The sequence below is a fragment of the Zingiber officinale genome, chromosome 5A (genome assembly GCF_018446385.1).
Source record: "Zingiber officinale cultivar Zhangliang chromosome 5A, Zo_v1.1, whole genome shotgun sequence".
Classification (NCBI taxonomy): Eukaryota; Viridiplantae; Streptophyta; class Magnoliopsida; order Zingiberales; family Zingiberaceae; genus Zingiber; species Zingiber officinale.
Genome location: NC_055994.1, coordinates 12,411,255 through 12,434,339, shown reverse-complemented (window position 1 = coordinate 12,434,339; position 23,085 = coordinate 12,411,255). Strand labels below are relative to the sequence as shown.

The following is a 23,085-nucleotide window of genomic DNA, read 5'->3' as shown; positions in this document are numbered from 1 at the left end:
ATGCTTCATCAGGAAATACTAAACAACAATGAAAGGAACTCAACTAAGTTCTGCATTTGCTAATAAAAGCATGCTTATTCATATCCAGCAAATAGCACAAAACAAAACTAATACATGCTGGAATTAAAACCTTTAAAATGCTTGTTTCAATGATATAAATGAAATATCAATCTGCACATGTACAAGACTAAATTCAGGACATGCATGCTATAACAGAACACAAGCATCAAGCAAATAAATACCTTTAAGCATGCTATAACAGAACATAAGCATCAAGCAAATAGGTCCCTAGCTACCCTATTCTATAAAGCATGATCTGGAAGCCATAGGAAAAATCCGAATACAAAGGAAGGAACTAAAACTCAACCTTAAGCTTAAAACTGTTCATGCTCGAAACATTAGTTAGGGCATCCAAAAACCAAACTTAATCATGCATATTCTTCCTTTAAGACTCACGGCAGAAAACTAAAGGAACCAACAATTTAAACTAACTCATAATACACAATGTGCATATATTTGTATATACATCAAAACTGAAGCTAAAATGCCTAATAAACACATGCTAGTCCAGTAAGCTATAAAGGAAATCAAATTGGCATGTCTAATTAAGCTACAAAAGAATAAGTCTACTAAGGAACATAAACAACCTTGAATCCGATCCAAAATTTGCTCACAAGAAACAACAAAGCAGAAAGGGAACACATCTTCAAAGAAAACCTGAACCTGTCCCCAAAACTATAAGTTATCTTGAAGAAATCAAGAATCCGAAATCTCCATACACGGCAGCAAGCTTCTAAAGCAACAAGATCTAAACTCTACCGAATCCAAACTACAATTCGAAACAACACAATCTGTTTCCCTTCTTTGAAATTCTCGACAACAAAGTGAAGTAATTCTGCTTAGTGAAGAAAAACTAGGGTTCACGGCATCAAGATGTGAAACTAGGGTTCAGGTGTGCTTCGGAAGAAAAGTGAGAAACTAAAGAAATTTGGAGCTATCCTACTGCAGGTGAGAAGCAACTCACCTTCGTTTCCTTGATTCACAACCGAAGGAGGAACCTTCTAGTGCTTCTAGGGCTCGGGTGAACTTGAAATCGGGGCCTCTTCCTCGCTCACGGCTTCCTTCTTGACGAGCGACCTCGGATCGACGAAGAACTCACGGAAGAAGACGCTCGCCGACCGCCGGAGACGAAGCCCTAGCTTCGTCTCTGTTTTCGCCCGAGAGGAAAAACGCCGTCACGAGAGGAGGAGAGGAGAAGATTTTTGTCACGGGGAAAACCTAAGTTCTCTTCTTATAACTTTAATATTCTGTTAACTAACTATTGCTTAAATACAACTTGATTCGGGTTTTATTAACAAACCCGCGGCTGGTCTGTTGGTGGGCTGCGTTCTGCTTAAAGCCCAACTCGAGGGATCGAATCCCAGCCGCAACCATTTTATTTCCTATTATTTTACTGTTCCTAACTATTACTTAAATATATATCGCTCCATATATAATTAACAAAACGAGCGTAGCTCAGCTGGTTGGGCCGGTTTTGCTTGGGTCAGTCCAACCCGAGGTCGTGGGTTCGAATCTCACCTTCAACGTTTTTTATCAAAACTTCTTTCTTTTTGTAACCCTATTAAACGACCTCCAAAAATTACATAAAAATACTCTAAAAATTCCTAAAAATCTCTAGAATATTTTAAAAGTATTTCCAAATATTTTTATGGACATTTGGAACTCGAAATAAGGAAAATTGGGTCGTTACATCAGCCAACCAACTGGTCTACGACCTGTTTGTGAACATATATGGAGCGAGATATATATAAGTAGTAGTTAGGAACAGTAAAATTAAATTGGAAATAAAAGTGCACGGCTGAGGAATCGAAGCCGCGACCTGGGATTTGGTTAAAGCCGGGCTGACCAAGTGTGCTAGCGATCATTTGTTATTAAAGAAGGAGAAAAATTCCATTTAAGCTATAGTTGGAAACGAAAATAACCTTGAGTATAAGATTTAAATCCTTTTCCTAAAACCTAAAAATTTCTCTCGAAATTCCTCCTCTCGCGACGGCGCGCGACGTTTCTGTTCAGGCGAAAATGAAGACGACGAAGCCGCAACTAGGGCTCGTCTCCGGCGACCGGCCAAGGACTTAATCCGAGAGGGTTCTCTACCATCGTGATCACCTTGTCGAGGAGAACAAGTGGAGGTGAAGGAGTTGCCGAGAGCTTGAGTCCTCTACAAGCCCTAGAAGTATTGGAAGCCACCTTTTCCGGCTGTAAGTCCAAGAACACGAGGGGTAAGTTGCTACTCACCTGCAGTAGGATAGCTCCGAGATTTTCTTTCCTTGCTGCCGTGATTTGAGGATTTGGTTCATGATTTTTTCTTGTTTTTCCGAAGCAGATTAGAAGATTGAGATCTTAGTTCATGTGTTCTTCTATTGTCTATGATTTTGGGATTGTGACCCGAAACAATGATGCTCTCTTGTGTTGGTTGTGTTTTCCAGGTAGTCCCTTGAACGGATTTAGTGGTCAACAGTTTGAATTTGAGGTTGTTCTTGCTTCCTTATGATGTTTAGAGGTTTTAGAAAGAATTGGTTAGGTTGTTAAATAAGCATGTTCAGATAGTAAGGAAGCTAGCAATCTTTTGTTTTTCTTTCCTTGCCGTGGCACTGATCAGTTAAAGGAGGAAGAGTAGTGGTTCGGTTTGTTTGGAGTTTGTTGCCATGAAAACCTAATCCAGAATAGTAGGTTTGGGATTTTAACATGGAAGGGTATAGTTGTTTGAGAATGTAGCCTTATCGGTTCCTTTTTGTTTTCTTATAGTGGCATTGAACAGGAGTTTTGAGCTTTGAGTTATGTATGCGGAATTCCAATCATTGAGAAGAATTTGTAGATCATAGATGTGATTCTTTCTAGAACCATGTTCTTACTTATTGTAAAAGATTTAGATTCTAAATTCTGGGATGTTGGTGTGGACAAGGATATTAAGGTTTCATGCTACTGTTTAAATACAAGGGATTGGATTTCATAGGAGTACAAATAACAGTATGCACCAATTGTAATTTTCTAGTAGCTCTTTGAGTTTGACTAACAATAAAAGACTCCTGTCTTTCCTTCTAAATTGACAAACATCACAAACAATTCAGCATGTGTAGATCTAGTGAGTACATGTTGGTATTTAGATTCACAGATAAGTTTTCCAGTAGAACAAGTTAGGGATTTAATTAGTTAAGTTTTCTTTTTATTTCTGTTAAGTCTTAGTGCATATTTCTGCTAAGTCTTAGTGCAGATTTTTAATAAGAGTATATTTCATTCAGTGCAGTTATATTCCATTAAGTGCAGATTTAGTTTAGTTCTTTAGCAAATGCAGATTTTAGATAAGCTTAGTATGCAGATTTTGTTAAGCTTAGTATGCAGATTTTAGATAAGCTTAATATGCAGATTTTAGTTAAGCTTAATATGCAGATTTTTGTTTAAGCATTGCAGTGTTAGAATTTGTTTAAACATTTCAGTTTTGTAAGAAGCATTTTTTTTTAAAGAAAAGTATAAGAAAGATAAAGAAAAGAAAAGAAAAGGCCGAGGCCTTAAGTAGATCCCAAAGTCAAGACTTTAGGGATTTTTGGCACACAAGGTGCCTATTAAAATGCCAAGACATTTAAAGAAGAAGTAATTAAGATTATAAGTATTTTACTTTTAAGAAGAGGCTAGTACCCGACTTCCGAGGTTGTCGTTAAACAAATCCAGGTGTCCAATTCCGAGGTCTTGGCCCTGGTAGACCGAGGTATGCTCTTTTAGGATTGGTGGCTCGCTACCCCAACCTATTAGGGAACGCGCATAAGATGGTACTATGCCTGGGCCCAAGAAGAAGTTGATTATTATTTTAAAGTATTATAAGTATAAGTTTTTGAACAAGTAAAACGAGTTTTACATAAACATAAAGTATTAGAGATTAAGTTAGAACAAATGGAATAAGTTTCATATAGTTCTAAAAATCAGTAAGTTTAGCTCTTTATTCTACCAGGTTTATCTAGTGGATGAGTAGTTTTCATGTTTACCTATTAGATGAGTAGCATGATTAGCTATTAGAATTACATGAGTAGATTTCTTAGCTTTTCTTTGCTATTAGTTTGACATGAGCAGTTATGTTTATGCTTTATTTCTTTTTAGAGCATATAGTTTCTAGTTCTTTTCGTATACATGCACATTCGTGATTTTGTGAGTTAGATAGCGCTTACTAAGCAAATTTTGCTTATAGATTGCACTTCCTCTTACTGCAGATATAGGAAAGGAAAAGATATAGCAAGGAAGGCGACAAGGTGGCGCGGATGGTGTGTGATGTTTGGACTATGGAGTAGACTAAGAGATTGAACCAGAATTTATTTAGAATGTTTTGGTTTAAGTGTTTAACGTATTTAGAACTTGTGCATGTTATTATTTGGTTTGTTTTGTCGTGTATTCGTTAGAGTTGATTTTTCCTTGGTATTGTGCTTCTTTTTGATATATAAACTGCGTGGTTGATTGATATGTGTCCCAGCCGCTTGTGGCTGTGTATATTATATCATGTATTGTTGAATAAGGTCACCGGTACAGGGGAGATTCTGCCGGAATTTTTCGGTAGGATTTCCTCGAGGATTTTAATTGTACCGGTTAAGTAGAGTTAGTAGATAAGTAACGGTCATCCTTAGAGAGTAGTAGTAGTAAGAAGGGTGGTCGTTACATGATCGGTCGACCGAACCAGCTTAACTCAGACCAGAGATCAGTTCAGATCAAACTGAGTCCAAGTCAGATCAAAGCTTTATCGGTCGACCGAACCATAAGATCGGTCGACCGAACCATGATGACTCAGCCTAGCCAGTTCATCAGCACCGATCAACAACAAAGGAAAGAAGGGCGGATCAGTCGACCGAAGTCAAGGATAGGTCGACCGATCCAATCAAAATTAATTGCACCATTAATGAAGATTTCTGCAGATTTCGACGAACAGGGAAATTGACTGTTCGGTCGACCGAAAAAGGGGTTCAGTCGACCGAACCATTAAAGATCAGTAAATGAAAAAGATCGAGCTAGCTTCGGACTTCAGCCAGAATGGAAGGGAGCAGGTTCGGTTGACCGAACAGAGGGATCGGTCGACCGAACGTCCAAAATTCTTATAAAATATGCTTGAAGCCAGAAGCGTAAAGTGTAACTTTTTGATAAAAAATTCCTGCTCTGTGAACAACTTGTCTTCATCAGCTCAGCAAGCTACTGCATCCTAAAGTGTCGATCTAAGCTCCATCTACAATTTCGTTATCGGTAAATTTTAATTAAAGCTTGCATTGTAATTTCTTTTAAAGCAAAATAGTAGTGTGTTACTATCTTGCTCCATTGTACGATTCACTTCTTTCCGAGGACTTTGGAAAGAAGGATTTTAGTGCTTTGCCCATCGGTGCGGTCAAGGACCACGGGCCTTCGAGTAGGAGTCGAGCTAGGCTCCGAACGAAGTAAAACGATTTTGTCTCATTTCTTATTTTCCGCTGCACGATTCTGACTTAAAAAAGAAAAAGAACAGTTTTAAAATAATACGATATTCACCCTCCCCTCTATCGCGCTACTCGATCCTATCAACGACAACTTCTCCTTGCCGTCACACAAGGAAACATCCATGAAACCTCACTTAAGCAATCAGGGAAGAAAATCTCAGTAGCTACACTCAGCTCAACCTTTACCAGATTTACCGGACACCTCTCCAAGCGAAGCTGACGAAGATCGGAGCTGCCAACTTCAAGAAATCTGACAATCTGTGAGCTACAACCTCAGATCTGATGTGGAGAAGATGAATGATGGAATGCCGTCGGGAATGGTCCAGTAGCAGTGGAGGAACACCACCAAAGCTCACTAATGGGAAGTGGAACCAACAATCGGAGGAACACCTCCAAATCGGGTGCGGCAGAACAGAGAATCGCAGAGCAGAATTCTCGATGTAGGAACACCTTGGAGCGAGGTTAGATCACCAGAAGCTGGTCGCAAACGTCTGAGAGCATCGTCATCGATGAAATTTGTCGGAAAATGGGTCTAGAAGTCGAGATGGGGTCGGAAATCCCGGAGTAGCTCGCCGCGGGATGAAGCTCAGCGCGAGGAGATCGCCGAAGAGAAAGAACACTGTACCTTCTCTTTTAAATCTGATCCAGATTTGAACAGACGACTGTGAGCGGTTTAGAGCTTGATCAACGGTGAAAAGTCTCTAAAAATCCGATCCGAAGGTGTTGATCTTGATCAAGGGTTTGGATCTACTCTCCCTTCCATCGGATTGACCAGATCTTCACTGGATGGTTCAAGTCTAATCAATCTTTGATGAACGGCCCATAATGCTCCGCAGCTTGATCTTCTCGTTTAAACTCCGATTCGAACACAAATTCGGTTTGAATAGATCCAAATCCAAGATCCTTTGATGCCTACAAAATAAGAATCAAATATTAGCATCAAATAACATGAAAATAAAATAATTTGTAATTAAGTCCAAAATCGATACAATGCATAAAATGTGATGTAACCATGATTTAAACCTATGAAATCAATATCAAACCATGCATATATGAATCAAAATAATACAGTAAAATCATGGTTATCAAATCCCCCACACTTAGCCTTGAACGTCCCGTGCAAGTAAAAAAAATCAAAAATCATCTCCATAAAAAATTCCCTAGCAATACCTAAAAGATAGTGAAAGGAATTTAACTAAGACCATCTAAAGATCACAAACAATCATGAATACAATCCAAGCAATAATCAGTAGGTATGGTAGTTTCAATCCAATTGAAAAATTAAGCAAGTTGTAATCTCACAAGGGATTTACCTAATCTATCTCTCACACTCAAAAATGCATATAAGTGGAGCTCACTCAATGCAACTCACAACATTTCATTACCATAAGCTTGTTTATTTTCTAATTCTCCATCACTATAAAATATAGCATACATGAATCAAAAGGATTTATCATCAAGAATTGAAATGAAAGCAAGAAGAACAATAAAAGTGAATGAAATAGGCAAAAGAAAAGAATTTAGTGAAAAATTGAGGAGATGAGAGAATTGGAGGAATATACTTGATGAGTTGACCAATTTGATGTGTAAAAGATGAATACCATTTGTCATTATCAATACAAAAGATCAAGCTAAACTCCCCTTCAATTTGATGGCTATCCAAAAATTTTGATACTCTATCTACACACTTGATACTCTTTTGTTTTGCCACTGTTTTTCCTTTCTTCTTCACTGTTTTTGCACTTCAATTTCAGTATTTTGAAACTAAAATAATCTCACATCAACTTGCCAAGAAGAGTTCCCTCCCCCACACTTAAAACATTGGCCGTCTCGGGCAATGAAATTCAACATGCTATCCAAATACTTGATAATTTCCTTGCCACTTCCTTTATCTTCTTTTCATTCTGCAGTTTATCTTTTACTTCTATTTCTAGCCTTTTTTAAGAGCACCAAGACTTGGCACAAAATTAGTTTCTTTGTCTTACTTCATCAACATCACCATCATTCAGATTCTTATAGCTCATCCCTTGCATGATTAAAGAAGTAAACAATACTTGATATCATAGCACAACACAATTCTGAATCTGATAGCTGAGTTCTGGTTCCCAATCTCCAAATATACCTTACTTATGCAATAATTATCCAGTTACTACATGTATCTGAATTTCAATTTCAAAATCATGGGATTCATTTCATTCCTTGCACCAGAATTTCAGAAACCATTGACTTGTTAAACTGACATTTTAGAACTTGAGGTCTAAACGAACTCTGAGAATTACAACTCCACAATATAATCTCTACACTAGCTTGTGAATATTCCTTCAACTTGACATATGCAAACCAAAAACAATTTATTTCTGGAATCAGAATCTATTCTCAACAATAACATAATTCAATTCTCTATTTTAAAATAATTTCATCAACTTGATACAGAATTTTTTAGCACTTCAGTAAATTACAGGTATTGAAGAAAAACTGCAAGAACACCAAGCTCGAACTTAAATTCTACATTCTGCAGAATTTTCCCTATATCTTCCTGTATTTCAATTCAGATTTTGATTTCCTTTCCAACAGAAACCTTCTTCTATGCCAAATCCCTAGCTCGAACTCAACAGCCAACATCTAATTCATCCTCAATCCTTTGTAGCAATCAACTAAATCTTGGCATTCTAAAGTGCCATTCGATACTCCACAGAATAACTTTTCGGAATTTAGATTTCAGATCCAGGAATTTGGAGGAGCTAAGGTCCTGTAAGGTTTTGAAGAAAGCAGACTCCACACTTTAAATCAGAGATGTCTAATGTAAAATCAGAAATAATACAAAAGAAGGGACTTAATAAACATATTCACATTGCAGGAGGAAAAGAAAGTATTAAAGGCCACTACTGTTACAAGCCAGTATCAGGAATCAAATACACATCAACTGGGGAGGGAATGTGACCTGGCACCTTCTCACGTAAAGGAAGTACACTAGGTACAAAAGCTACCATGAGTCAACTAGAAAGTCTTTGAGATGGACTTATTTTCTTTTACAATTTCTGAATTTAAACTCCAGGAATCTTACCAACAGAAATTTCAGAATTAAGGTTGCTTTCTAAAATTTTGGTTCAGATCTGAGTTCCCAAACTCAACATCCATCATTTTTGCATTCTCAAATCATGATCAAGTGTTGAACAAGTTGAACAACAAGTGGTACTAGAAAAATCGGTTTGTAATCAAAACTTGGCACACTACAATTATGATCCAGAACTTGAAAGCTGATCTGAGTTGTTTATGGAAATCTGAAGTTAGAATCATGTTGGCTTTTGCAAGAGCTAAGTTAGAAGGAGGAGTTGTTAGCAATACAGAATTTGAATTCTGTAAATATGTGAATGCATAACTGATTTCTTGGAGGTAACTCAAATTGGGATCTGCAAAGACAGCAACCTTGTAGTAAAAAGTTTCAGAATCTATAAGGGAAAGTAATTCAGCTTGTGACCTGGAGATTCCAACATAACAAAGACTTCCATTTATCACTGAAATAATAGGATGTTGAATTCTAACTTCGGCTATTCAGAATCAACACATTACTTGACAATAAACAGGGCTTGGAGCTAAGAACTGCTGCAGTTGATTTCAGAATCATATTCTTAGGTTTAGTTGTGCCATTGCAGAGATTCAGAGTTAGAATTCAAGTTTGATGGAGTTTCAAAAACCTTATAGCAGCCACACCATTCTCTAATTACTGCAGGCCTTCATTTGATACACTTACACCACTCTATTCATCATTCTAGTCCAGATTATGCAACCCTTGGTTTTCCTTCTATTTCTTTTCTTTGAATATAATGATCAGAATTGTAAAAATAGAAAAAAAACATCCAATGATCACAAAAGGCATGTACTTCTTCTGAAGTATCATTAGAATTAAACAACAATAAGGTTTGGCAAACACATGTTCAACTTGATACAATGGTTCCATTTCTGTAGAATCAAGTATTACATAAATTTCAATATGGATTCTGGAAATCAGCAACTTAGAATTCAATACTAGCAGAAACCAGTTACAATAAACGTAGCTCCAAATATTCCAAGCTGTCAACAATAAATGGAAATGCAACTTATTTCTGAAAGTTTCAAATCTGGAATTCTCATATCTACAGAATTCACAAGCTGCAGCCACCAGCTATTCTAATCTCAAGTTTCGGAAATGTGATTCCAAACAATTGCATCCATTAAGTGAGTTAAACAAACACCAGTTTCAGAATTGAAATTTAAAACTTTGAATTGAAAAGAGCTTGGCCTGAGACATGAAGAATTCATGGATAAAATTTTTAGAATAATTTCAGCATTTCAGAATCCATTTCAGATTCCACTTATGCATTTCTGTTTTAAGACTCAGCTCCACACTTTTGTTCACTTACAACATGATATTTAGTGTAGTTAATAAACAGCAAAATTCATCTGCATTCTAATGAGAACCCACAATTTCAGCAACTGCATTTCAGCAGCTTATAGTTTTCAAGTTACTGCCTATTCTTCAATTTGCAGGAGTTATTTCTATCTCAAGTTAGCAATCTTCATTTTATTTGTTACTGCATCTTGTAACACTTCCTTCGAGCTTCTTCCTTCTTTAAAGGCTACTTCAATTTTTAGCACAACATTGATTCTAAGCTCTTCATTTACATATTTCTGCACAATACAATGTCTAGAATTCAGCCATTACAATCTGCACAACTCTTCATTTCCATGTTCCTGAAATCCACCATCAACTTGACTTCCATTCAATTCAGCTCCTAATTTCAATAGATCTCTTTAATTAACATTCACTCAAATTAGCTTGTCTTCAATTCCTTATAATCAGAAGAAAGGATGCTAATACAATTTCTGCACAGAGACAATTCCAGCTTCCACATTTTTCTGTTCTAAGTATCCAATTGCTGCAATTCTCTTCACTTCTTCAGAAATAATGATGCCATGTTCAAGTGCTTCATTGGTGAAATGATACCCACCAATTGAATTCCGAATTATAGTCTATTATGATCAGATTCCAATAGCTACAAAATTCACTATTTCTGCATCTTTGTGTCTTGATAGAGTTTCTGAATTTCATCCTTACTTATTTCGCAGAAGCCATGGAAGGTAAGCATACCATTTGTTTTCAGCATATTTTTAAATTTCAATTAAGCTTCCCCTCATTTGAATATTGCCCCAAAATTTTGATACAAATCTGATACAAAATGCACCTCCACATTCTAGCTCTGCACTTTAATGTCTCTGTAGATTTCTGTGCAATGATCATTGCAACTCATTCTGCATTTCTGTCGTGTATAAAATCCCTAATTCATTCAGCAGCTATACCCATGAGTTTCCCTAGTAGCACTGTCCAGAATTACAAATTTGCAAAATGGTAGCAGAACTTGCATTTAATTGCAGCACATGCAAACTTCAGATGCATTTCTCATCTTTCTGCATATTCTTGTTTGTGTAGCCTACTCTAAATGAGCCTTTTCATTGACACCAGCAATGTACAGATGCAATCATATCTGTAAGGTAATAGGTTGCTAAACACGCAAATGCACAGCAGAAAAACCTATTACCCTAGAAGATCCATGCGAAGGGAAACAAAACTTTATACTATCTAAAACATGATGAAGAATACCTTTGTTGCGTGCTCACGAACTCCCAACAGCTCGGATCTCAGCACGAACACACGCTCGAGCCTTTATGGTATCCACACGAACAAGGGTTCGTTTGTCTCACAAACTCACTAAGTGGAGATGCCTACCACCTAAGGTTATGCTAGCAACCTTAGAAAGAGAATTCGGCCAAGAGGAGAAGAGAGGGAGGAGATAATGAATAATTTTCAAAAATGAGAAGAAAAATGACTTAAGTATTTTCATCCAATGAAAACACTTAATGATCATTAATTCAATTAATGAGCCTTAATGCTCATTCACTCTCCATTAAGGACCACATTTGAAAACTCCTCATTTTCAAATCAATTTCAAAAATTGAATTGAATGAAAATGATTCATTGAATTCAAAATTCAATGAATACCTCCATTAAGTCTCACTTGAGTCTAACTCAAGTCTAATCCATTTGAGTCTAACTCAAATCTAATTCAATTGAGTCTTACTCAATTAATCCTCATACAATTCAAATTCAATGAATCACTATTTCATTAATTTGAATTAACTTTCTCTAGTCTAGTTTGAATTGGATTTAATCAAATAATTAGATTTAATTGAGTCTAACTCAATAAGTCTAATTCGGATTAGACTTAATCCAATTATTCATCATATGAATATATCTCCAAATCTACTTATTCTTTGTGTGTGGCCCAATAGTCTCTCGTAACATTAGCAATGTATCCAAATCAACATTTAGATACATAAGCAATGAGTGACATCTAGCAAGGCATCATTGCTATCCAAGTGATGAGAAGGTTAAGATCCAACCTAACCTGTCCGTGGCTATTATCTTGTATGACTTGGTCCCTCTATCCTTGATATCTAGGTTGATCAATGAGGCATAGATCGTGTCATCCTCTTATCAACTTTTATGTTTCTTGATCTCTAAGTAGACACATTCAATCAAATAAGCTCAATATCTCATATTGACTCGTTTGAGCATGATCATGCTTTTCTTGTGTCCTACTAATCAAGGGTCCCACAGATATCGCTTCCGTCATATGGAAGGGATAGATCCCATCTACATCACTCACATACCTCCACATAATTCATTGCATACCCAGTGATCGACTTTATTGTCCACCTTGTTACAGGTGACGTTTACTGATACCAAAGTACACAACTCCTTATGTAGGGAACCGTAGTGACTTCAGGTCCAAGGACTATTCATACCAATAGTCACATGAGAATGTTTATGACACTTATATAACGATCCATGAAACATTCTCATGGCGGGTCATTCAGTATATATTCTCTAATATATACCCATGTGTCAACCTGATATCTCATATCCGTGACTTGTGAGATCAAGTCATCCGTTGACCTACATGTTAGTCTCAACGCATTAATATTGTCCTTGTATATTAATGCTTGACTAGGAATAGTTAAGAGTAGTGTTTTCTACAATATCTCACTATCAATTCAATCAATTGATATATTGTAGATAAGAACCTACTACCCAAGGGCATTATTATACTTATTCAATTGGCACTGAACTGAAATAAATATAATAACCAACTTTGCCTTTTATTAATAATGATATATGATACAATAATGTGCCCTTTACAATCATCTCATAATTGGTACTAGGGCTAATACTAACAGATACTTGGATTAGTCACCTCTTCTAAAGGTGGATACTAACAGATGCTTTGAGTTCTCTACGCTACACATCAACAATACCGAAGTAAGCCAACGAAGTGCAATGAGCTATTCATCCCTCCCCCCTCTCTAGCTACAAATAGACTTTAACAGTTGATGGCGGTGTCGAGCTGAAAGTTGAAATCACAGGATTGAAGGTAGGCTAGCTTCTTGGCCTGGAAATGCTTGTCCTCCCCTGTCCAGTAGCTTTCTAGTTCCACCCGAGAGACCACCAACTCAGCAGAAGTCCCCACCAACTCTGATTTGGAGCCAGCTAGTTTGGACTACGTAGCCTCCAATTTTGCCTGCAAAGACTCTAGCTCTGATCTTTGAATGTCCAGGCTTTTCTACTGCTCGGACATCAGTAGGGTTTTAACTGTCAACTCAGCTTCTTTAGCATTCAAGTCAGAGGCATGAGTGGTCTTCAACTCCTCTAGCTGGGTAGAGAGGCTCTGGGCTTCAACAATTTGCTCATCCAAATAAACTACCACCCACTACAACAAAAACCCTCATAGACATCGGTTTTCCATCGGTGTCTATTTCATTTTCGATCGATGTCTATGAAGCCGATGTAAAAAGTCTGCCAGTTTAGACATCGGGTTAAAACCGGTGTCGTATCACTTAACGACACCGGTCTTCGAATCGGTTATTAACCGGTGTAGTATCACTTAACGACACCGTTTCATCAACGGTGTAAAATCGATGTAATATTGTATGTTAATAACACCAGTTTTGGCAGCGGTAAATGACCGTTGTAATATTAATTAATAACACCGGTTTTGCAGCGGTGGAAAACTGATGTAATATCAGTATTTTTTAATAGCACAAATTTGATTTCTAAAACAATGAAAAATCGATAGTAACAAAAAAATACACAAATATTCATAAATTACACAAATATTCTTCATTCAACAGTATCCATAAAATATACAAATATTCACAAATTACATAAATAATCTTCTTACAACAGTATCCATAAATAATCTTCATGTGGTTTTTTTATGTATTTAAAATACATAAATAATCTACTCAAATGTAATCTCGCATGCATTCAATCCACTAGAACCGCACTTCATCAATTTTAACTCTGGAGTACTTGAGATTTGTAAACTGTAAAAACACATAAATAATATATTAGTAAACCAAGACTAAAAATCATAGTTGAAAAAGTAGTAAGAGCACCAAGTAACAATATGACTAATTGGAATGCTTAAAAAAAAAAATATTCATCATTTATCTCAACCACATCATATAGTGATAGATCTATCATTCCTGGGAACTTAATATAATCCAAACCAAAAATTTTAATCTAACTACATAAACAACAATTTAATCTTTCAAATTCAATTCATTAGTAGTCGACCCAAATGGCATAACTGTTTACCACTAAGAGTACATGGAAAGTAAATAAATTCACTTTTAGTTTGCAAATAATAAATTCACTTTTATCACTAAGAGTACATGGAAAGTAAATAAATTCCTCAGCAGCAATAAAGATGAGTAACATCAATTCATTTATATGATTTCCAATGAGATATATATATGCACCTTAGATGATAATTTATGTTTCAGAAGTGAAGCAACAGAGCATAAAGCAACAATAGTCAATAACCACACCTCATCGCCAATGTAATTCATGTAAAGATTCAGCCATAGCAAGGACTTAGTTTTCTTAACAAACTCAACGATGCTAAAGGCGCCTTTGGGACCAATCTCATTGTTGCCAATATCTAGAAGTGTTATTTTTCCTAAACAAGAAGAAATATAGTTTTACATAATTGCTGAGAAGTAGTACAATCAATAAATACTGGAAAGCCAACAGATCTGATGAAGAAATTAAATCTGCAAGAAAGAACTGCATGGATAGAAAATCTAAGTGTGTGTAAGTCTTATTTTCTTGAGATGTATAGATCGAATTGCCTTATTCTCAACTAGTGCTCCAGCAAGACTTACAAAACCCTATAAAATTTCACATGGAAATAAGGTGTAAGGAGTAAGGACACCAGAAACAAAGTGTAAAAGATCTAGGAATTTCATAAAAAACATGAAAGATTGCCCAAGAATAAGGTCATACAGAATATTCAATCATATTATTGTTAAGTTCCAGTACACGTAAAGTTTGATTTTCTTTCAGCATATCTGCAATAACCCTTGCACCCTACATAACATATTTAGCATTGAGACTTTACCAGAATCAAGAATCATTTTCTTCCTCAAGAAACAAATAACCGGAACTTGCAACAAGTAAAATTAAACAACCTCATCTCCAATACCTGAACTGTTTAGCTGGAGTTTCTGAATACATCCATTCACCTTCAAAATATCTGAAAGACACTGCATAGGAAATTTTCACAATCTCAACATCTAATGAAAAGAAATAGGAATAATGTAAAGTAAAATAACATGTCCAAAAACTTCTTGGTCAATGAGAAAAATTATTAAGAAATAAGCACATAAAGAAAACAAAATCAATACCCAAAAAATGTTAAATTACTCATTTTGACAAAAGTTATAAAAACAAAAAATATGCTGGTAATAGATGACAAAGAAGAAATAAATGTTACTTGAAAAGTATAATTCTCTTAATCTTAACAAAGTGACTAATACTAAGTGATAATTCTGGGACAGTGAGATTCAACAATAAACAATGTAGCCATGCATTGAATTTCATGAGTATTAAAGAACTAGCAATTTGTATCCTATCCTGATTCAAATTCACCAAAAGAAATAAGAAACTAAATATCAAAATTCTGTGCCTCAGTCCAACACCTAAACTGGTAAACAAATCCAAAAAAATAAACAAGGTAACTTGATGCAAATTTCATAAGAAATGAAAACTAAATTACAATCATCTTTTCGTGCTAAATTACAATTTTATTTGCTGTGCGTTAATACCAAACAATTTTAAGGAATCACCGAGTGTAGATAATTGGCTGAAGAACCAGTTACCATAAATATATTTGATCCACTGCTAGTTCAAGCGCTTTCAAAAACCATGGATGCATTCCTGAAACATGAAAGTTACATTTGGAGAAGAGAAGGTAAAATATACATCTGAACATTTAAACTGTAGGACATTGTTTAAATTTGTTGGTACCAAGATCTTTGCGGCGGCTAACACTTGGGCATATTGACAAGCAAGGTTCTGTGAGGGCTTTGTCACTGGCTGCCGGTGGAGGAAGAAGCCCAAAGTTGAACTGCAAAAAGAATGTGATCAGAATTAGTATTCTAATTTGCTTTCCTTTCCCCAAAAACAAAAGGGAAAACTGTGGGCATGTGAAAGAGTCTTGATTATCTCACAGAAACTACAGTTTTAAGCATGGTATTCGTCTGAAGAACACCATCAAGTGCCTTTAGGCCAACTGCTGTAATCCCATTGCCAGAAAAATCAACTTCCTCTGTTGCCTGAGACTTGGAAAAAAAACTGATGAGATGCTAAACGACACTAAAAAAAGTTATGCTTAAATGTCTTGCTTTAGTAATGTCATACCTTTAAGAGTCTAGTTCAGTAATAGTTTACAAGTAGGAACAAGAAAAAAAGTAAGGTTATGGAAAAGGAAGGAAAAGAACTAACCTGTTGTAACCAAGGCTTTCAGCAAGAAAAACAGACCATCATCACCAAAGTTACGACCTAATAGAATCATGAATTTGTTAAATATCTACAAGTATTCCATTACCTTGGTAAAGTAAATGTAAGTTTAATCCCCTAAAAAAGTTATCTCAGCATATTCATTACCAGATATTAGATTTAGAAATAATCAGTTATAGAGTGAACAACTGTAATCACTTGCTGTAGATACATTCTAACAAGTTTAGTGTGCTAACCTGACAAGTCAACAATTCTGAATGTTCTAAGTTCCTTGGAAAACTCATTTAGTTTTTGCCTAGACTCTTTTTCAAGTTTTGCAGCACCACCTGATAGCAGGTTAGTCCCAGGAGAAAAGGACCACTTAAGTCCAGATGACGGAGCTTTTTTAATCTCAGATGTTAAGCCCTTTGGTTTTGGCATGATTAGTTTTCCAGCCACCTTCCATAAAACTGTGTGCTGAAGGAGTAAATTAGCTATACCATCTGAATAACTAAAGCATGATGAAGCAAAATGGAGTTCAGCAAAGCTATATTCTTTTAGCATTATTACCAAGACAGTCAAATTTTGGCATCACAGAGTAAGCATTCATATACATCTGACTTGAAGATGAACCAAGAGGCTAGCATGAATACCAAAGGATGTCAAAAGACTAGCAATGACAACAAAGGCTTGTAGAGTAACCCAACAGATTTGTCTTTGTAAAGAGCATCTCTACCTGCATGGATGTTGTATGTCATGAATAGCATGGCCATTTGCAAAACTCAAACTTTTGTCTAGATATGGAACTTCTTCAAGCTTGACAAATACAACCCGGTATTCAAGAATGGCAGCTGTATAAGGAGTAGATGCACCTGTCTCATTTTCATCCTGAAGTAACTTATCCAACTCCGGCCAAAGAAGCTCCCTCCTGAAAGTACAGTTGATATTTCATATTCCACAAAGGAGTAATGAGATAATGATGGGCAAAAGAGAAAAAAAATAGAAAACTAAAAAATAGCAGTAGCCAACATTGAAATTTGGATGGCATGCATAAAAGTTTGTTGATACTACATACCATGCAGAGAAATCATCCTCAATAGCCTGATCATCATCTCCCAACCCCACTTGGACAATGTGCTTGGAGCCTATGCAGAGGAAAAAAAATATAGAAGAATATCCAAGTACAAATGATGCTTAAATTCATTAAACACATCTACAAACTTGCACATGACTACTACATTACAGTTGTATGTATGAAACTCACAGATAACATGACTACTCAACTGTTTCTTAGTAACTCCTCATACCATGTTGACTTTACAAGTTTTTAGAGTAACAATTAGTCTACAAAACAAGTTAAATTCTCTAGAAAAATGAAATGCATGAACTTTGAGCTTGCAACTGAAGAAAGGATTTAAAATCAGCTTTAGGAGTATATGTGACTTAGTCAAATCACAAACTAAATAAATCAACTATATACCTTGCTCATGAAGCAGTTCATCAACTACCACAGCAACCTTTGCAAGGACACAATACATAAATATATCAGCCAAGTAATTCCCACAAAAAGAATACTGACAATTTCATCATGCCAAACCTTATTAAAATGTTCATATTGCTGATTGCCCAAACTAAACACACCAAATTGAAGATTTTCCAACCAGGTTCCTCTCTCTTTCCCCTATAAAAACTAATAATCAACAATCGATCAAGGCAAAAGGATTATTGGTAGAATAGATTAACTAAATGTGCATGTTTCCAGAACCTATGTAAACCATTTGTAGAACCAGGCAGCATTATCAGTAGGCTCGCCATCTCCATATCTAAAGAAAACAAAGGGATCAGCTCGAACTTTGAGGAAACTGATCGTGCGTCCCGTGCTTTTGCCTCCTCAGCCAGCGCCTAGAAGGGGGGGAAATCTAAGATCATGGGAGAAAAATTCAAAAAATGAACTACTCGGATAAAAATCCTAACCTTCGCGAACCCCTCAGCGTCCTAGTCTGCGTCTCGAAGAAGACGGTGACCTTCTTCTTCCCTTGGTCCTCCTCTGTATCCATCTGGGTCTTCACCACTAGCGGCTTCGACGGCTCGGCGGGCTTCCTTCCGCTCAATCGCCAGACGAAGAAGATTGCCACGCAACCGACAAGCACGACGATGACGATGATCAGGACGACGATCAGCAGCCGGTTCTCCACGAACGCATCCCCGGTGCCGGAATCGAGCCCATATCCGTCGGAGAGGGAGGCGACGACGACCGACAAGAGATCGAGGGACGACGCCTTCTCGGAAACTATCTGCATCTTGGCGGATCGAGCGGTGAATCGGAAGCACAGATCTCCGATCTCTGGTTCTGTCTGCTTCGAATTGGAAGAATGAAGGAGGTCGACATTGGGTCGGCGATGGGAGGGGAGGAGAAGATAGAGGCGGATAAGGTGAGTCGCCCGAAGACGGCTCTCTCTCTCTCTCCCTCCCGTGGACGGCGTCATATAGGTTTAGGTTAGAGGGAAGAGTTGAAAATTTTAGCTAAGTATTGATGGGAAAATTAAATTATTTTATTTTGGTTCATTAACATCACTTTTAACAACAGTTTTTTACTATCCGATTTCGTAGATAGAACAAGAAAATTATCATAGACACCGGTTTTAAAAACCGCTGTTAAAACCGGTGTCTATTAATAAAAAATGGGTGCTCATAGACATCGGCTAAAAAAACCGATGTCTATGAGCGAAAATCTGCGCTCATAGACACCGATTTATGGAAAAATCGATGTAAAATACTCAAAGACATCGATTTTTGCTTAAAATCGTTGTTGTTCCACTGATGTCTATGAGTGTTTTTGTTGTAGTGACCGTAGTTCTCCTGGTCGTTTCAGACCAGAGCTTGTCTTCAGTTGTCTTCAGGGTGCCCTCTAATTTTTATGCTTTCTCTACCTCAGCCCTCGACAATTCCTGAGCTTCCTCGAGTTGTCTTTGTAGCTTGCTTAGCTAGTCAATTTGGGTCTGAGCTTATAGTGATGACAAGGCAGGGGCAAGAAAAGATTCAGCTTCTAATAGTCGCCCCTGAAAAATCTCTTTCTCCTTGGCCAAGTCTATCAGGGATCGGGTTATATTCATCTAACTCCCTAAAACTGTATTCGAATCAACATCAGAAGTATACTGGATAAGAAAGGATTGACATTTCCCGATCCTTGGTGGACTGTTAACTTCATAGAAATAGTTAAAAATACAAAAAATTATCAAAAAATAAAAATAAAAATTATTAAAATAATAATAATAATAATTTTTGAATCCTCCAATATTAATTATTTATAAATTTAAATTTAGCAATGTAAATTGAGAATAGTTAATCTTTTAAATGAGTAGCTTAAAAAAATTGAATGCCTCAAAAAAGGAAAGGATATAACAGAAATATGATACATATTTTAGAATTATAAAAGTTAATACATGAAATAGATAATAATGAAACTTCCTTACTGATGTTGTTCAATAAAATATAGTAAGAAATAATGAAGTCATCAAATAATGAAATCGAAAATTTTTCTTCATCAGCAATTTCTGCTTACACGTGAATTTTAAAGTTTATCGTCGGCCACGCGCGATCGCAACGGCAGAAGCCGGTACGAATAAGGCAGCGAGGTTGACTTTGACATGAGCGAAAGAATGGACTTGACTTTAAGCCTCCCCTCAGATTCAGCCACTAATGATGAAATTTAATTAATGTTACATGTGGCAAAAGGAAATAAGTAAGTCAGGAGGGAGATTATGCTCGATCAAATTTCGATCTGTAATAACATTCTATGTCTTAATCATCGCACCATTTCAAAGAGACTTAATTAATGTTACATAGCTTCAGGGATGACTTGTTCAACGGATCAATACTTTGGTTATTGACGAGTTGATCAAAGGCTCGGCCATCAATTTTGGAACGTTGACTTAGCTGCTATATAGCTCCCATTTTGCTGTCCCAGTTAGCAAACACAAGCTGCGAGGGTCAAGATGGAGTTACAGCTACAGGTCCCTTCCCTTCCCGTCTTGCTCTCCATCTTCTTGGTTCTTCTGATCATCGTCAGGAGGGTCTTCAGCTCCAAGCCTAAGCACGTAGGGCCGGAGTTTCCCACCCCCTCAAGGCTTCCCTTCATCGGCAGCATTCATCTTCTCATTGGCAAGTTGCCCCACCATGCGCTCCGCGACCTGGCTCGCAAGCATGGGAATGTCATGAAACTCCGCCTCGGCCAAGTCGACCAAATCATACTCAGCTCGCGGGAGGGCGCGCAGCAGGTGCTCAAGGCGCAGGACGCCAACTTCGCCTTTCGCCCTGAGTTCACCGCCGCCAAGATCATTGCGTACGGCCAGAGCGACATCGCCTTCTCCAACGGCGAGTACTGGCGCCAGCTGCGCAAGATCTGCGTCATGGAGCTGCTCGGCGCGAAGCGTGTCAAGTCGTTTGTGTCTTTGAGGAAAGAGCAGGTCGGTCGTCTCATGAGCGACGTCAGCAACGCTGCTGCCATCGGGAAGCCAGTCAACCTGGGGGAGAGGCTGAACGAGTTAACCAACTCCATCGTGGTCCAAGCTTCGTTTGGGAGAAGGTGCCAGCAACAGAAGAAGTTCATGGAGACCATCAAGGAAGTCATCAAACTGGCTAGCGGATTTAGCGTTGGTGATCTCTTTCCGTCTCTCCAGGTTGTTGATATCCTCACTGGATTTAGCACTCAGTTAAAGAAATATCACAAGAAACTAGATGTGATCCTGGATGCGACAATCAAGGAGCATCAGATGAACCGCGATGCAGGTGAAGAGGAGGATCTTATTGATGTTTTACTCAGGCTCAAAGACGAAGGCAATCTAGAAGTGCCAATCTCATTTGACAACATCAAGGCTGTTGTGATTGTGAGTATACATATATGTGCCTATATATATTTCATATAGCTAGCGACAGATTAATCAAATTTATTTATAATTAATTAATTAATGATTTCTTCATTGGTTGATTTGAGCAGGATATGTTTGCTGGAGGAACGGAGACAACCGCAAACACCATTGAATGGGCTATGTCTGAGCTCATGTTGCGCCCTTCCACATTACAGAGAGCTCAAAAAGAGGTCAGAGAAGCTATGAAGGATAAAGGTTACATCGAGGAGACCGATGTTCCACAATTTAACTATCTCCATGAAGTGGTCAAAGAAACTTTAAGGTTGCATCCGCCATTCCCCCTCTTGTTTCCACGAGTGGCTCAAGAGACTACTGAAGTTCTCGGCTACACACTTCCTGCTGGAACAAGAGTCCTCGTCAATGTCTGGGCACTAGGAAGGGATCCAAGATACTGGAAGGATGCCGAGATCTTTAAGCCCGAGAGATTCGAAGAAGGTGTCGACAAAGAATTCAAAGGCAATGACTTTGAGTTCTTGCCATTCGGTGCCGGTAGAAGGATGTGTGCAGGCATGACCTTTGGATTAACCACTTTGGAGCTGGCATTGTCTCAGCTTCTGTTCCACTTCGATTGGGCATTTCCAAAAGGAGTGAAAGCAGAGGACATTGACATGTCTGAATCTTTCGGAGCAAGCGCTTCAAGGAAGGTTAATCTTCTCTTAGTTCCTTCACCTCGCTACCCCTTGCGGGCCTCCGAGTAAATTAATTAAAAGAGAAGAGTTACGCATCGAAGCATTGCCTTTCACGGGCAGTAGTTAAAACAGAAGAGTTACACATTGAAGCATTACCTTTTACATCACTAGCTCTGTCTCCGATAATGAATTAGAGTAATTCATAGCATGTGTTTATGATGTGTTTTGTAATTTTTATAAAGTGAATATGTTTAAATATTTCTTCAAAACATTTAGTTTTTCCATTTAGCCCAGAATAGTTTTTTTTCAGTGTGAACAATATAATGAAACACCATCACCTTCGAAGGAGGCTAAATCCACCTAGTAGGTTGCTATGCCAATCTTTAACAAAATCTAAGAGATAAGAAAAAACACTTCATTAAATGCATTAGGCGTTGAGATTTCCCCCATATCTGTTCAAAGAATACTATATTTCCTCAACAGAGAAGTCCCACTATGATGTTTTTTTCCCATGGGAAAATTCCCGCTATCCATCCAATAAAACCTACCTAGCTTCCGATTTCACTTCAATCTTGTCTGACTGAAGTCATTAAGTTGCACAAAGTAATTATCTTCTTTGACTTTCACCTTCCTGCACTGGCAATACCACTTGGTAATCCTATACAATTATCCTAGCAACCTTTGATAACATCCTTTATGTACTCATTTTCGTCTCATCCGGACGATCTAATAGTTAACACATACGATATTATCAATTTAAGGTCTGAGATTCGAATCTCGGTGAATCCAAGATAAATAAATCCCTCATCTATTAGTCACTATTCCAAGACTAATAGTCATCTGTAATTTACCTCCTTCGTATTAATCTTGGGATGGATTGCCTGAGACGATGGGGGCAAGCGCAATTGTCTTTTGCCAACTTTATGCACTCATATTCCTTCCAGTTAAAATCAAGCACAAAATACTTATGATACCATGAATAATGACGAACCCTTTATACACTCATATTCCTTTCAGTTAAAATTAAGCACAAACTACTTATGATACGGTGAATAATGAGGAGCACCAGGATGGAGTCCGAATTCAGATTAGGTGGCAGTCAAAGTCTAATAGAAGTCAACCTGAGTAACCTACCCAATCAGCCCCCT

The 23,085-nt window shown here is 37.4% G+C and overlaps 1 protein-coding gene and 1 long non-coding RNA gene across 4 annotated transcripts; one reads left to right on the top strand and one right to left on the bottom strand.

The window, feature by feature from the left end:
* Positions 1-13,770: 13,770 nt before the first annotated feature.
* On the bottom strand, positions 13,771-18,873 carry LOC121982630. 3 transcript variants are annotated; one of them, XR_006112158.1, is made up of 14 exons: positions 18,355-18,873; positions 18,146-18,282; positions 17,978-18,061; positions 17,861-17,897; positions 17,456-17,525; positions 17,117-17,308; positions 16,638-17,020; positions 16,387-16,443; positions 16,113-16,217; positions 15,910-16,009; positions 15,762-15,819; positions 15,086-15,146; positions 14,430-14,560; positions 13,771-13,922 (listed from the first exon to the last, which is right to left on the bottom strand). It is a non-coding gene; the product is annotated as an uncharacterized LOC121982630 (long non-coding RNA). The 3 variants fall into 3 exon arrangements; XR_006112156.1 differs by having other exon boundaries at positions 14,430-14,970; positions 15,072-15,819; positions 16,638-16,857; positions 16,951-17,020; XR_006112157.1 differs by lacking the exon at positions 14,430-14,560.
* A 1,496-nt stretch (positions 18,874-20,369) lies between these two features.
* LOC121980226 (premnaspirodiene oxygenase-like) lies at positions 20,370-22,007 on the top strand. Its single transcript, XM_042532197.1, has 2 exons — positions 20,370-21,266; positions 21,377-22,007. Exons 1-2 carry the CDS (start codon positions 20,376-20,378, stop codon positions 22,004-22,006), a joined length of 1,521 nt encoding a protein of 506 aa, XP_042388131.1. The 5' UTR covers positions 20,370-20,375; the 3' UTR covers position 22,007.
* Positions 22,008-23,085: the final 1,078 nt, after the last annotated feature.

What these genes read in the sequence shown, in the direction of transcription:
- LOC121980226 (XM_042532197.1), top strand. Translation starts at nt 20,376, where the DNA reads ATGGAGTTACAGCTACAGGTCCCTTCCCTTCCCGTCTTGCTCTCCATC. An exon ending in ACATCAAGGCTGTTGTGATT is followed by an intron (nt 21,267 to 21,376) that starts GTGAGTATACAT and finishes TGATTTGAGCAG; the next exon opens with GATATGTTTGCTGGAGGAAC.